Here is a 16,549-nt window from a genome sequence, read left to right on the forward strand (position 1 = left end):
AATGCATTCACAGAGACTGTGGCCTCTGATATGCAGATCATTTGGAGGTATGTTTTTTTCCCAGTAAAAGGAATTATCTTGTCTATAGCTCATGATGGACTCCTGGGAAAACATTGGGGAAGCAGGGCATAACCTTTTGTATCAGATTCCAGTTCCACAATGGTTGGTGGTGGTGACAGACAAGGTTCTGAAATTACTTTTCTTTCTCTTATGCCCCATTGGAGTCCTTTCTGATAAGGATTCACTCCTTGAAAGTAAAAATTATCTTTATATTACCTTTATTGATTTTTTGTAAAGATTTTATTTATTTATTTGACAGAAAGAGATCACAAGTAGGCAGAGAGGCAGGCAAAGAGAGAAGGGGAAGCAGGCTCCCCGGTGAGCAGAGAGCCCAATGTGGGGTTCAATCCCAGGACTCTGGGATCATGACCTGAGGCTTTAACCCACTGAGCCATGGAGGCGCCCCTGCTTTTTCTGATTAAAAAAGTAATACACACATGTCATCTCAGAATTTTGGGGGGCTTTCTAGGATGCACCGAATGAATGTGGGAGTCTGATATTTTACCCAGATTAAAAAAAAAAAGATTTTTATTTAGGGGCGCCTGGGTGGCCCAGATCATTCTCAAGGTCGTAGGATGGAGCCCCGCATCAGGCTCTCTGCTAGGCGGGGAGCCTGCTTCCCCCACCCCTCTGCCTGCCTCTCTGCGTACTTGTGATCTCTCTCTCTCTGCCAAATAGATAAAGAAAATCTTAAAAAAAAATAAAAGATTTTATTTATTTATTTGAGAGACAGAGACAGCTAGTGAGCACGAATTGGGGTGGGGGAGGGGAAAGGGCAGAGGGATAAGGAGAAGCCCACCCTAGGACTCCGATCTCATGACCTCAAGGGGAAAGCAGGTGCTAACTGACGGAACCACCCAGGCTTCTCTTACCCAGATTTTTATTATGGTATCTTATCCTGGATACTCACTGAAGTGACCAGATATGAACTGCCCCTCCCCCTCCTCGGGCCCCAGATTTGAACTTTGAACTGGAGTTGAAGGTATAGAGTGGTGACCTCATTTGTCCCTTTTAACAAATAGCAAATCAGACCAGCAATTTCTAGGGAGAAAATTCTGAGCAGTAAAACAGAACTCATAGCCCAATGGCAAAAGACATAAATTTTCAGGCTGATATAAAACACAGAATTCGAATTCAAGGGATTACTCTACCAAAAGAAAAAAACAAAACAAAACAGGAAGCTGAATGGGGACTGTTTCCAGCTCGTTATTGTTCCTACAAGCTGTTGACACTCCGTGGGGTCAAGTCCCCTTACCCAGTGTTTCAGTGTCCTTCCACTTGTAAGAGAAGATGCACGGGCTTCATTTCCACTACCTACCCGTCCCAATCCTATTAGCAGCACCTGCACGTTTACTCTACCTACGAAAGGCGGACAGGGATTTGTTCATCCAGTCCACGGTTTCGGATCAACGAATTACACAATTTCATTGACCCTCTAGCAGAGACAGCGTTGGGGGTGGGCCTTGGGGAAGTCCGGCGGGCCAGGTTCGCCCCAGGGCGAAGCGGGGGCACCCCTCACCGTCTGCGCACACGCTGGTGTACGCGCGCGGGACAAAGGTGGACAGGCGACTCTATCCCTGGCCGCTCTGCGAGCAGAGCTCCACGGCCGCAGCAGTTTGGGTGGAGACGCCAGCTCTGTCACCGCGCCTACCTGGCTGGGAGGGGGTGTGCCGGGAATCCCAAGGTCTGGGTGTCTCCGCCCCTCAGTTCCCGTCACGTGCCTCCGCGCCACCCAATCAGCGTCCGCAGCGCACAGGCTCACAATTCAAACTGCGGCGCCGCCAGCTCGCGGGGATCCGCGCTGGGGCGGCCTCCGCCGCCGCCGCCGCATCTGCTTACCCGCCATGGAACACCGCATCGTGGGGCCCGGCCCGTACCGAGCCACCAAGCTGGTGAGTGGAGGTGCCGGGGCCTGGGCGAAGCCACCGGCCCCAGGGTCCCCGGGCCTGGCAGTGGGCCGCGTGCTTGTCAGTCCTCGCCTCTGCAAGGTTGGCGCGGCCGGAGGCGGGACCCGTTTTCTCCAGGGCGGCCGTTTTCTGAACGATTCTCAAAGAAAGGCCTACCGGGTCAGGAGCTCGACAGGAATGGGTGGGAGCAGCTTTGTTCCCGAGACATTGGCCTGGTTTTCGGTATAAGTGACGCCTTCGGATTTAAAGCGCCCGAAAGACCAGGGTGACCCCACCCCCCACCCCCTTTGTCCTCTGGAATCGAACGCCTGTGACGGGGAGAGGAAGGTCTGAGTTGGTAACCTCAGGGCCCTCCACCCCTTGTAACACTCACCCATCGCCACAGAACGGGCAGGGCGTGTCTCCGTCCTGAGTGTCACTTGTGGTGACACCTGAGGTTCTTTCTAACGGTGCCCGGAACGGACGTGGGTCTTGGCCGCTTTTCTGGCTCCCAGGGAGCGTTTCTGGTTCTGTCAGCATCGACCTAAATCAGCGGGTGGCCCGAACGGATGTTCTGAAAGAGCCTTTACAGACATTGAAGGTCCAGGGTGCTGCTTTTTCTCCTGGGAGAAGAACTTTGGTATTAAGGGTTCTGATGCTTAGTTGATTTCTTTGTGACCTGGAGCAAGTGATTTTAGTGATTTGCGTTTTAAAGGATCACTATAATGGAATAAGTGGTGACAATTTGGTAATGTCAATTGCAGGTGTTTGGAGACTTTCTATGGAAGCCTGCTGGTAATTGGGAGGAGGGGACCCTCCTTGTGGTACCATACGTGGTAAAACACTTATGGCCACATGTAATTTGGGAATTAGTTTCATTGTTCTGTGTAACTTAACGGATATCCAGGAAAAGATAGGCGCAAGGTGAGAGGAGTTACCGCACTCATCTTTGCCAACAATCTGCTATAGGCATGCATATAATGATTCATTCATTTAAAAAAAAAAATCAGCAAATATAAATTTAGATTTTCCTTTGGGCTAGCCTCTAGGAGATGTGGATGGTGCTGACAGGGGACAAATAGTTTTTTTGTTTTGTTTTTAATGTTTTCATATTTACTTAGGCTTCACAGTTGCTTCTGCCGTTTGGAACCATATGGAATTGGGGCTATTGGTAGGTCCATGTTTAGGGATGAGATAGAGATTGTGCTTCATCAGGGACTTTCAAAAACTTTACTCTCCTTTGTCGGGGGGTGGGGAACATCCCTCTCCCCCAAATTTATTCACAGCACTTATGCAAAGGAAACAGAAACTCAGAATCTTGGGGAAGGTAGTTCTCATCTTTCCTACTTTAGACTAAAAAAAGTTACCTCATGATTAGAACTGTTTTAAATCTCATTCACTGAATTGTGTGAATTACTACTTTTCGTGGATGTATAGTACCTATGTAATAAGGCACTGCTTCATTCTGAGTCATATTAACATAATATCAAAGGAATTTATAAAGAAACATGTTCTTTGTTCTCCAGAAGCTGTCAGCCCCTAAGAAGTGATATTCAAGTCAAGTTTAGCTAAGACTGATCAAATTAAGCAGGAAATTTAATTATGTGACTAATTAATGAAAGCACTTCAATTTTACCAGAACTTCCCAGGTAGTCCATTCACTTGTCAAATTTATTCTATTTGAGACCTTTGATCTTAAACCAAGATTTTGGAAGCACAGAAAACTGTAGCAAATTTTTTTTTTTTTAAGTGAGTTTTCCTTCTTTATATCTGTGATCTCTGTCATCATTGTAGATGATTTAACCTCATTATATGTATAAATGTTTCTTGGAGCATAATTCAGTTGTGCCTTACAACTTTTACCAGATAAATCACGAAGTTTGTGACTAATCCTCTCTAGTCCATCTTGCTCTCCCCACTTATCATTTCCCCCTTCTCCCAAGATCACCCTCAACCCTGTCTTCAGGAAAGGCTTGGGAAAATCATTGGCATAGAAGGGGCAGGCCTTTACTTCTTCCTTTCATGACTCCCTTTACTTTTTCAAACCATGTACACCTCCATTTTCTAAAGCACCAAAGTCTTATCTGAAAATAATATTTTATGGACGAGGTAAATTTTTATGCCAAAAATCAAATGACTGATTCTAAGTCATTACATGGTGAATATGGAAGTTAAATTAGCAACTTATTCATCTTCATTGAAATAGCTTTCAGTTTTGTAACCCACATACAAATACAGTTGACCCTTGAACAATGTGGGGCTAATAGGAGTGCCCATCCATGCACAGTTGAAAGTCCATGTATAACTCCCCCAAACTTAACTACTAATGGCTTGCTGTTCCCCGGAAGTCTTACTGATAACATAAAGAGTCAATTAACACATTTTGCATGTTGTATATATTACATCCTGTATTCTTATAATAAAGTAAGCTAGAGAAAAGAAAATGTTACTAAGAAAATCATAAGGAAGTGTGCCTGGATGGCTCAGTCGATTGTCTCCGCCTTCGGCTTAGGTCATGATCCCAGAGTGCTGGGACTGAGTCCTGGGTCTTGGGCTCCCTGCTCAGTAAAGGAGTCTGCTTCTCCCCCAGTGCCTCCTCTCTGCTTGTGCTCTCTTCCTTTCTCTCTCTCTCAAATAAATAAATAAAATCTTTTAAAAAGAGAAAATTCTAAGAGAAAATACATTGACAGTACTGTACTGTATTTGTTGATAAAAATCTTTATATAAAGTGGACCTAGGTAGTTCAAACCTCTCTTGTTCAAGGGTCAACTATAGTTCATCATTTTAATAGAAATAATGAGGAGAAAGAAAATTGCTTTTATAAAAACTGCTTTAATCTACTGAGTCTTTGAACTTAATGCTGAGTTACCACTACCATCTGATGCAAGTGGTAAACTTTAAAACACCTACAGCTGTCACTGAATCTGAGAGCTAGAATGGACATGAATAATTGTCTAGTCCGGTTTCCTCTTCCTCTTGAGTCCTAAAGGGGTGAACTGACTTGATCAGGTTCTCCCTGCTAGTCTTGGCAAATTCAGCTAGATGTAGAGTTTGGTTGTCTCTGCGCTCCGAGGCCAGGTGCATGATAGCACCATTATCACAATATTTCTGGTACTAAGAAGGAAGGAAATGGAATCAATATCCTGGAGAAAAGAACAGGAAACACGTTTCAACACTCACTGCTGCATTTTGTAGTTTGGCTCATGATGTGAAGTAAAAACAGTTGTATGAGTCCTTATTTCAGATCCCTAGTTTAAGGGATAAATAAGTAATACAAAGTTTTTTAAATCACGAACAAATCTCCTTTGTTCCCTTTTCTATAAAGATTTTCTCTCCAAATAATATGTCATGGGAAAAAATCACATTTTTAAGCTCTGTCTTGTTCTTTGTTGACATATAGGATATTTTCCTACCAAGTGTAACTGAGAATTTTGAGTTATTTTACAGAAAACATAATTCTTTTTTGATGGAGTAGCTGAATAACAAGATAATTATTTTTAGAAGTAAGTAGGAAAAGAGATTATGGTTTTTTAGTTTTTAAAATTTATTTTTATTTTTTTAAAGATCATGGTCTCACTAGGTTTTAGAATTCTGAAACGTTTCATGTATTGAGTAAATATAATCCATAATGATAAATGCCATTAAAAGTCAACATAAATTAAAAACTCATGTTACTTTTTTAAGAGATGCAAGCTTTGATAAAGATGTCTTTTTTTTTTTTTTTTAAGATTTTATTTATTTATTTCACAGACAGAGATCACAAGTAGGCAGAGAAGCAGGCAGAGAGAGAGGGGGAAGCAGGCTCCCTGCCAAGCAGAGAGCCTGATGCGGGGCTCAATCCCAGGACCCTGGGATCATGACCTGAGCCGAAGGCAGAGGCTTTAACCCACTGAACCACCCAGGCGCCCCCGATAAAGTGTCTTATTAGAAAAATTTCTAGTGTGAAATAAAAACCAGCTATCAACAGAATCAGTAAAAATCCAGACATAATTTTTTTTTCCCTGTGTGTAGAATGCACTGAATGAAAAGGTCATTCAGAAGAGTAAATGTATGAGAATTAAGACTATAGGTGACTTTGATCTACCAGACATTTGAACTTAGTATTAATTGACTGTAATCACAATGGTGTAGTATTGCATAGAAAGACGTAAATAGCTCAGTGGGAAAGAAAGGAGAGTTCAGAATAGAATCAAGAAAGATATTATGTAAAGTAACTTAATATTGCAATTCATTGAAAAAAGGGTGACATAATTGACTCTCCATTTGGAAAAAAATAAAGTTAGAGATATTCTCCTCCTGCCATAAAAAATTCTAGTTGAAGATTCAAATATTTTTAAAAAATCCCTTTAAAATATTAAAAGAAAACTTTGATAAATATTTTTAATACCACTGGATGGGGATATCTCTAATTTCCTTCCTCTAAATGACGGGGATTCAGGATTCAGGAAATCCTGAAGCTATAAAGAAAATAAAGATATACTTGTTTGATTAACATCACCATCAACAACAAAACCTTCATATAGCTAGAGACCGTATAAATTGATTAGCCAGGAGAAAACAATTCTAATATTTTTTAAAAAGATTAATATTACATATTCATTCTGAGCACCTTTATTAAACACATGTATCATAAGACAGGCACTGTCTTCAGTTGTGAAGATACTGAACTGAGCAAAATAGACTAACTTTCCTGACTTCTATGCACTTTGACTTAAATGCTAGATTTAAACATTTAAAAAAATTGATTAAGAAAAAGAGGAAGACAACTCAATGGAAAAAGGTCAAGTCTCAGATAAATAAACGAAAATTACTTAAGATGAAGATAGGAACATACAAACAAAGTATAAAGACATCATTTCTTGATCATGGATTGGAAGAAACGAACATGGTAACATCTAGTGATGGCCGCAGATAAGGCAGCATGCTCTTATATTGCTGGTAGGACTGTGAATTGTTACATCTGATTTAAATATGCTGATAAAATTTATAAATCCATTCTTTCACAAATAAAAACATTGGTCCTTTCGGTTATTTATTTATTTGAAAGAATGAGAGAGAGAGAGACCGGTAAGTGCGGGGGAGAGAGAGGGACAAGGTCAAGCCAACCCCATGCAGAGCACAGAGCCCACCCCATCTGAGGTGGGGCTCTCTCTCAGGGCCCTCATGACCAGAGGTGAAATCAAAAGTCAGATGCTTAAGCAGTGAGTCACCCAGGTGCCCCAGGGGTTTTAAAGTAATATTTTGAAACAACAACTTGGAAACAGATCCATGCCCATCAGTTAGAAAATGGTTAAGTAAATTATGGCATTCATTCATTCATAAGAGTGGCCTGGATCTATAGGTATTGACACAAAAAGACATCTATGCTGTGTTCAGTGCAAAAACAAAATGGGGAGTGTGTACAGTAGGATTGATCACATTTTTTTTTAAAGGTTTTATTTATTTATTTGACAGAGAGAAATCATTAGTAGGCGGAAAGGCAGGCAGGGGGTGGGTGGGTGGGAAAGCAGGCTCCCTGCTGAGCAGAGAGCCCGATGTGGGGCTCTATCCCAGGACCCTGAGACAAAGACCTGAACCCAAGGCAGCCGCCTAATCCACTGAGCCACACAGGTGCCCCAGTTGATCACATTTCTTAAAAAGGAAAGCAAACAACAATCCTAGTAATAAATAATATACATTAAAAAGGAAGAATTCTATGAGTGTGATAGGTATGTGGGATCCGAGAGGGACTGAGCAATCTCTTTTATATATGTTTCTGCATTTAATTTGTTACAATGTGCATATAGCCTAATTAAAATAATTAGAGGAACTACTCACCAGCTTGAGTCAATTAATAGGCATATTTACTTCTGGTTTGAAATATAGGATTCCAGGGGCCCATGTCTTCATTACATTTATTAAGTAATGTATAAAGTACTATGCAGGGCGCCTGGGTGGCTCAGTGGGTTAAAGCCTCTGCCTTCAGCTCAGGTCATGATCCCAGGGTCCTGGGATCGAGCCCCGCATCGGGCTCTCTGCTCAGCAGGGAGCCTGCTTCCCCCTCTCTCTCTGCCTGCCTCTCTGCCTACTTGTGATCTCTCTCTGTGTCAAATAAATAAATAAAGTCTGTAAAAAAAATAAAGTACTATGCATTAAGTTTAATTGATAATGATTATGATAATTGAATTAACATAAAATAAATGAAAATCTTTTTTTTTTTTTTAAAGATTTTATTTATTTATTAGTCAGAGAGAGAGAGGGAGAGCGAGCACAGGCAGACAGAGTGGCAGGCAGAGGCAGAGAGAGAAGCAGGCTCCCTGCTGAGCAAGGAGCCCGATGTGGGACTCGATCCCAGGACGCCGGGATCATGACCTGAGGCGAAGGCAGCCGCTTAACCAACTGAGCCACCTAGGCGTCCCAATGAAAATCTTTTTTATTAACTCCTCTTCCTTCCCCAATCCCAACATGTGTGATCAAGACTAACAGGAAGGCTAGGTGTCAGCAGAAAATTAAAATGACAGTGATTAAAAATATGTGGAGATTGTTTAAAACTTATGTTTGTGTTTATAGGTATAGGTGGTATAATGAAATGAGTATACTCAGTAAGTTTTCATGTGAGCACCCTGTGTAACTGATACATAGATCAAGAGATGTAACATTCCTAGCACTCCATAGGTACCCCTTGCCTTTCTTTGTTTTGACCTACTTACAAATTAACCACTGTTATGATTTCTAATACCATGGATTAGTTTTGCCTGCTTTTTGACTTTATGTAAATGGAACCATATAGTTTTTTGTTCCTTTTTTTTTTTTTTTTTTTTAAAGTAGGCTCCATGACCAGTGTGGAGCCTAACTCAGGGCTTGAACTCATGACCCTGAGATAAAGACCTGAGCTGAAATCGAGAGTGGGATGCTCAACTGAATTAGCCACCTATGTGCCCCCAGCCTTGACAATCTTTTATTTGCAAACTTCCCACTCAAAAGAAAAAAAAAAAAAAAACTTAAAAATGTATTTTATTCATTCAATAAGTATATACTGGAGATATTACCACCAAGTTGTCCCATCACATGAACTTAATGGATTCTTACATTAATGAGAAACAAATGATCAAAACTATGGGTAAAACTGAGCCAAATATGTGTAATTCACTTCTTGGAGCCCTGTGTTTAATATGACTTTCCTTCATTCAACGAATAAGTACTGTTTATTACATGAAAAGCATTATAGGGAGAGAAAAAATGAGAGATGTACGAGACATAGTGCCTGATGTCAAAACATGTTTAAAAATTCTGCGACATGTTTTCCTATTTAAAAAAAAAAAACAACACAACAAACCTTAGACATCCACCCCTTCATCAGCCTTCCCTAGATTAAATGAAATGTTCACATATGGTATCCTTCCTACATAGTTACACCAACAGCTTTTTCAGACCCTAGGCTTCCTGCCAGCCCTCCTTAAAGTCCTGGAAACTCATAGTCGTACTCTCATAACCATTCTCCCTCCTCCCAGCCTTCTCTTTCAGGTGTATCACTGCACAAACTTCTCTCCTCCCTTTACTTCTCTCCTCCCTTCCCACTGAAATCAGAAAATCTTTCTAACAACTACAGTTCTGATCTTGGCATGTTCTTTTTATTTTTCCCCCTTCTGGCTCCTTTTCCCTTCTGATCAGGCCTTTTCTTCCAGGTTTCTCTTTATTCCTCCTCCTGCCCAACCCCCTCTGCCACAGTGGTCCACTATTCTTCCACACAACACCAGGGGCATAGAGGAGCAAGTCTGGGTCTGTGCAAGCATGCACCCTAGACATAGAGCAAAGCACCCAACACATAGTAGGGATTCAGCAAGCAAACGCTTAACTGGTCATTCACTTTTTCTACTTTTTTTTAACTACCTTCTAACTTGATGCAATTGAATTCTACTCTGATTCTGAATCTTGTCTTCCTTGTAACCAAATTCAGACATCATTTTGCCTTAGGTATATATTAATCTTTCTACTTCATTTGACACTGTTATATGCCATCCTCCAAATTAAGTTGGTCCAGATTTAAATAATTTTTTAACATCTTAAAAACACACAAGAAACAAGACAAGCCACTGTAGGATAACATTTAACTAGAATTTCTAAAACAAACAAAAAACCCCCTCAAAACATGAATGAAAAGACAGACACTCCAACCGAAAAAAAAGGGAAAATAACTTAAACAGGCATTTCACATGAAAAGATCTTTAAACTTACCATAATATACGCAAAGATGTTCAACTTTATTAATTAGAAATGAAATGCAAAAGTAGTCCACAATGCAAAACTACTGCATGCCTACAAAATGGCTAAAATGAAAAGATAGGCAACATTAAGTGCTGCTGAGAATGTAGAACAACTGGAAACCTCATATGTTGCTGATGGGAATATAAATCAGTACAACCACTATGGAAAACAGTTTGGCAAACTTTGTAAAAGTTAAATGTATGCATACCTCATACTCCAGCAATTTCCATTAATTATATATCCAATAGAACATATATATATGTTGGTCAAAAAACACAATGTTCATAGGAGCACTATTCTTAGAAGAAGAAAACAACCCAAATGTCCATCAACTTAAGAAAAGATAAATAGTGGGGTGCCTGGGTGGCTCACCTGGTTAAGTGACCGACTCTTGATTTCAGCTCAGGTTATGATCTCAGGGTTGTAAGACTGAGCCCTGAGTTGGGCTCCATGCTGAGTGTAGTGCCTGCTTGGGATTCTGTCTCTCCCTCTGCCCCTCCCCCTGCTCATTCTTTCTCTTGCTCTCACTCTAAAAAAAAAGAGTAGATAAATAGTGACTTATTCATGCAATGGAATGCTGCATAACAATAAAAATGAACTACTATCATACATATTAACATAGATGAATAACATAAATAAAATGTAATCTTGATATAAGATGTCCAGAAGAAAAGTAAAATCTATATGATTCCATGGGGTGCCTGGGTAGCTCAGTTGGTTAAGTGTCCGACTCTAGTTCCACCTTGTTCCTCCATTCAGCCTACTTTAAAAAAAAAAATTCAAGTCTCTGTCACCAAGGCAGTCTCTTCAATGGAAGAACTGCATTCACAGTCTTAAGTATTTGGGACATAATAACCTTTAAAAAAAATCAGTTGGTTACTAAATGCTTTTCTCCTTTTCTTCCCCAGTGGAATGAAACAGTTGAGCTTTTTCGTGCTAGGATGCCCTTACGGAAACATCGCTGTCGTTTCAAAAGTTATGAACGTTGTTTCACGGCGGCTGAAGCTGTGGATTGGCTGCACGAGCTGTTGAGGTGCAGTCAGAACTTTGGCCCAGAAGTAACCCGCAAACAAACGGTTCAGCTGCTGAAAAAATTTCTCAAGAATCATGTTATTGAAGACATCAAGGGAAAATGGGGTCAGGAAGATTTTGAAGACAATCGTCACTTGTACAGGTAAGGGTGACAAGTAAACCCTGAAGAGGAGGACTACGGGGAGGATGACTGGACTTGGTCAGTCTCTTGAAACTTCCTCATGTGGAATAATCTCTCTTTTCCAGTGGAATGATGCTCCCACTTGTGATTTGTTGAGTGAAGAACCACGTGTGTTGTTAAAATAAAACCTATTGCAATGTTCTAGGGCCTGTAGAGTACCCCGTAGCGTGGTTAGTTGCAGTGACTTTTCAGAAAGGACATCTGTTTGTGCCTTCTGCACATCTGGGAGGAGGGTCACAGCACTTCTTGAGAATCTGAAAGGATGAAAGAGCAGCTCTGGGATGGACCTTTCTAGCAATGAGAAGGGGTGTATTCCCGGAGTTAGTGGCAGCGTGGGTCTGATCTTTAAACAGATCTTGGGCATGTATGAAGAATTGTGCTAGAATTCCCTTTGTCTCAGTTGAACCCTGGCAATGTATGTCTGCTGTTCTCCAAATGTTTTTGCTCATGTTTTAGTGCTATTTTGTGATGATATGATAATCCAAGGAAAATACGCATGTCTCTCTGCTCGGACTTTCCTTTTCACTACATGCTAGGTGGTTTTATTGCTGGAGGTAGAAGGGACCTATCTAAGCTTCAGGAACAGGGAGAATATTAAAGAGAAATGAAACTGCACATGTCCTGATAAGAGGAAGTGTTGAGTTATTGACAGAGGCCACCTAGAGGGCTGAGAACCTGAGTGGGGGTTAAAAGAAGAAATGGAGAATATGGACCCTTAACATTTGCTTTCTTTTACTCCAAAAGAAAAATGAAGAATGCCTTACAACACGTTTAGTGAGGCAGTTTAGAACCACTGAGACCCTTGGTGAGCAGAGAAAACCTGTCTATTCCTACCTGAACCATTTCTTTGGCTCCTTGTGGGCTGGCTGCTAGGAGAGGTTGCAGAGCACTGTGAGGGTGGCCTCTAGCACCAAGGCTAACCCTAAACATTGCTGCATGTTTAACATTGAATTATTTCTTCTTCTTCTTCTTTTTTTAAAGATTTTATTTATTTATTTGACAGAGAGAGAAATCACAGGTAGGCAGAGAGCAGGCAGAGAGAGAGGGGTAAACAGGCTCCCTGCTGAGCAGAGAGCCCGATGCGGGGCTCGATCCCAGGACCCTGAGATCATGACCAGAGCCAAAAGCAGAGGCTTAACCCACTGAGCCACCCAGGCACCCCTAACATTGAACTTCTTTATAGATTTTGTTGGCAATCTTCAGCTTCCAGATATCAAGATTGTCATCAGGGCAGTTAGTTGTCTCTCCATTTGGCAGTTATTTCTGGCTTGCTCATCCAAAATTTAGTTAGGATCTTGGGTGATTTTAGCTTATTCTGAGACCACAGTGTTTGTTAGCCTTAGGCAGTAGAGATGCTAGCCCTCGTTCTGCATGCCTTACTTCACTGGGAATTTGAAGTGATTATTTCTCTTGGGAAACTAATTGCTTATACCCCATCACAACTTAGCGAGAACACTTCCAAAAAAAATTTCTGGATGAGTAATTTCCAATCTGTTCTATTGTGACCTTAAATGGGGGTAACATCCATTGTGTGCCAGCAGGTTTTCAGGACCCTCAGGGGAGGGAAATTGGAGCATGCTCTAGGAATTCCAGCAGTGTCAGGGCATGCTTCATGTCACTAGGAAGCCCCCTTTAAAACCTCAAGTGCACAGACAGATTATATTTGTCTATTAATGATTTTCCTTTACTTTCTGTAATACTGTGAATCATAAAGGAAGCAGGATTTTCTTCCATTATTTACCACCTGGAAACTGATAGCTTTCCAATTTCCTGGGTGAAAGTTTTATATTCTAACTACTGATGTTTGCCAATTTCTCAGGTTAATCTGGGATGAAATCTATGTACATACGTAAATCATTTGTTAGGAGCATGCGCCTTGGATTGAGAATGAGCTAATGAGCATGGAGGCAGCTGTTGGACGCACGTGGCTTCCGGGACTGGTGCTCAGGATCCTCACACCTGCGTGCTAGGGCTCCAGGCAAGATCTGGGGTGGGCTGCCCTACCTGCTCTCCTTCCAGCGGCTGTCCTAGTAGAATAGGACTGCTGCCACATTATAATGGAAATAGATGAGTGAGATTAGGACCTAGAGGCAGGTCAGATTTAAAAATAGATGGAGAGCCAGTAAGGTGGAGAAATTCCAGAACGGGCTTTTATATCAAGCCTAATGGATGGGGGTCCCTTCTAAGCAGTGTCAAAGAGGCTGGAATGGCCAGCTGAGCGCTCTTGCTAGCACAATGAGGAACTAAGGTATTCAAGGACCTATGATGTGCTGACATGTCCACATTATCGTTATTTAACATGACATCTGTTGATACAGGGTATTTTCCTAATTTTAAAGATTAGGAAGTTAATAAGGCCAAAGTTATTAACTTCTCTAGAGTCCTTGGCTGGATTAAAAAAAAGCTCTTCTTCCTCAGGATTTGAACTGAGATGTCTGTGTCTGAAGCCTGTCTTCTTATGGTATGCTATATTTCCACAGCACGAGGTGGACTTAACCTAGTAAATAAATTAGTGACTGAATGAGTAAACACACAATAATAAACAAGAAGTATTTGGTGTGGCCACCATGTGTTTATATATTTATAGAATTCCAGTGATGTTTTAAGTACTGGGTAATACATTAAATGATTAGCCGTGGTTGTCAAATAGGGGAAGTAAGGTAAACATCATTAGCCTAAGCGCTTATAAAGATAGCTGGGGGTGGATGGTTTCTTGGGTCTATAAGTTAAAGAAAGCTACATGAAATACCGAAGGCCATTACAGCATTTTTTAAGGACAGAAAATGCACACGCACGCTTACACACATGTATGTTGTATATGTTGTAGTATCTGTTGAAGAATTTTATAACAAATTATGAGCTAAGCTTTTATTTTGGAATATGTCCAATCCTATTTCTAGTTTTAAAAGAATGTGTCATGTTTCTTCTGTGATTACATTTATATTTGTTAACCGTGATTTTTTTCTCAAGAATCAATGAGATAAGTATAGAAAAAAGAAGGAAATAGTGAATTTTCTTGTTAAAGAAAGCAAGATCCCAATATCTAAATGTCCGTTAAGTCAGAGTGTTACAGAGAGGTACCCAGAGCTAGTTACTAAACCTTGTCGTTCCTGTTTCTAATGCCACTGTCTGGAAAGACTTCTGAATTTGCTGCCGCTGAAGATGTTACAGATTTCACTCAAGGGTCTACATAGTTGAGCCAGACTCTGTCATCTGTGTCTAACAGTTTCCTAGTCCTGTACCTCTGATGAGGAGAGGCAGTTATGTATATTTGTATAAGAAGTTTCAGTTTATAAAGCATTTTCCCTTCCATCATCTCATTTGATCTTCATGGCAACCCTGGGAGGTGGACAGGGTAGATATTTCTACCCTGTAGAAAATGTAGAGAACCATTTTCTTTTTATTTTCCCACCTCTTCCTGTTCCCTTTTCCTATTTCCTTCTTTTTCTTTCTGTGTTTCTACCTCTTTATGTGTATCTCTGTCATGTTCCTACTTTCTACTTTTTTCTCCTCATTTCACTTTTTCTTTCCCTTTCCCTCATATTTACTTTTTTTTCTGTCCATTTTCCAAAATACTGATTTTAATTTGAAACTAGAAGTTGTTATGTGGATATCGTCAGCTCTATTGAATAACATTACTTTCATGTTCTTCATTTAAAAAGCAAGAATCATGCTGCCCAGTTTTAAGACTTCTACGTAAAGCCAAAATAATAGAGACTGTGGTGTTGGTGAAGGGCTAGATACCTAGACTGGAGGCACAGAATTGCCAGTTCAGAAACGCACACAAATATGGCCATTTGGTTTTTGACAATGGTGTAAAAGCGATTTAAGTGAAAAAGATGGTATTAGAACAACTGGATATATATCCTCTATGTGCAAAAAAGTGAACCTCAAATGTAAACTGTAATACTTTATGCAAAAGTTGATTCAAAGTGAATTGTAGATTTAAGTGTAAGACTGTAAAAAAAAATTTTTTTTAAAGATTTTATTCATTTATTTGACAGACAGAGATCACAAGTAGGCAGAGAGGCAGGCAGAGAGAGAGGGGGAAGCAGGCTCCCAGCTGAGCAGAGAGCCTGATTTGGGGCTTGATCCAGGACCCTGGGATCATGACCTGAGCTGAAGGCAGAGGCTTTAACCCACTGAGCCACCCAGGTGCCCCAAGACTGTAAAAATTTTAAGACAGCAAAAAATCTTTATGCTCTAGAGTTAGGCAAAGAGTTCTTAGCATAACACCAAAAGCATGATTCATAAAAGAAAAAACATGATAAATTGAACTTCATCAAAATTAAAAGCTTTCGCTATGTGAAAGACATTATTAAGAGGATGAGAAGAAAAGGTACAGATAGGGAGAGAATATTTGCAAACCACATATAAGACAGTGGACTGCTCTCAAGAATATGTAAAGAACTCACAAAACAGTAAGAATACAAACAGCCCAATTAAAAAATGAATAGAATACTCACTTGAAAAGACGTTTAATAAGATTAGCAGTAGGGGAATGCAAATTAAAACCATGATAACATGCTGGTTTGTGTCTATTGGAATGGCTAAAATAAAAATACTGACAATATCAAGAGCTAGAGAGGATATAGAGCAACGGGAAATTTCATCTGTTGCAGGCAGGAAGCTTGGATTGGTTGTCATTTTGGTAGCAAGTTTATAATTTTCTTTTAGAGTTGAGAATATACTTACATATGACTCAGTGCTCCCCCTCAGCATTTACCCTGGAAAAATGAAAATCTGTTTTGACTCAAAAAGCTTGTGAATATTGATAGCAGCCGTATTAATATGGATTGCCAGCCACTGAAGACAAACTAGATGTCCTTCCATGGGTGAACGGATAAACATTTTTATATCAATACAATAGAATGCCACAGTATGCGCAGGTGTGGGTGGTGGGTGGGTAGGTTGGGGTGACTATAAAGTCAGAGGAGGAGGTTTGGGTAATAATGGAACTGTTCTGTTTCCTGATTGTGGTGGTTATACAGATGAATATGTGTGTTAAAACTGATAGAATTCTGTACCAAAAAAAAAAAAGATCAATATTACTATATGCTAAAAACATTTTTTTTTTTTTTTTTAAATGCTGGAGATTTGAAAGTCTCTGTACCTCTGGCAAAAGAAATTTGAATTTACATTGTTT

General features: G+C 40.4%; 1 protein-coding gene across 4 annotated transcripts in view; it reads left to right on the forward strand.

Annotated features, from left to right (window-relative positions):
* Window positions 1–231: 231 nt before the first annotated feature.
* The window catches only part of DEPDC1B (DEP domain containing 1B), an 86,259-nt gene continuing 69,941 nt past the window's right edge, over window positions 232–16,549 (forward strand). Inside the window, exons 1-2 of one of the 4 annotated variants that reach the window (XM_032850035.1) lie at window positions 232–254; window positions 11,099–11,364. In XM_032850035.1, the coding sequence (XP_032705926.1) occupies window positions 11,132–11,364 (233 nt within the window). In that variant the 5' untranslated portion in view covers window positions 232–254; window positions 11,099–11,131. Of the gene's footprint in view, window positions 255–1,887; window positions 1,953–2,031; window positions 2,049–2,569; window positions 2,587–11,098; window positions 11,365–16,549 lie in introns of those variants that run through there. The other 3 variants (XM_032850030.1, XM_032850043.1, XM_032850050.1) reach the window with 3 other exon arrangements.

The sequence above is a fragment of the Lontra canadensis genome, unplaced genomic scaffold (assembly GCF_010015895.1).
Source record: "Lontra canadensis isolate GAN:19392208 unplaced genomic scaffold, GSC_riverotter_1.0 scaffold4, whole genome shotgun sequence".
In the NCBI taxonomy this organism is placed as follows: domain Eukaryota; kingdom Metazoa; phylum Chordata; class Mammalia; order Carnivora; family Mustelidae; genus Lontra; species Lontra canadensis.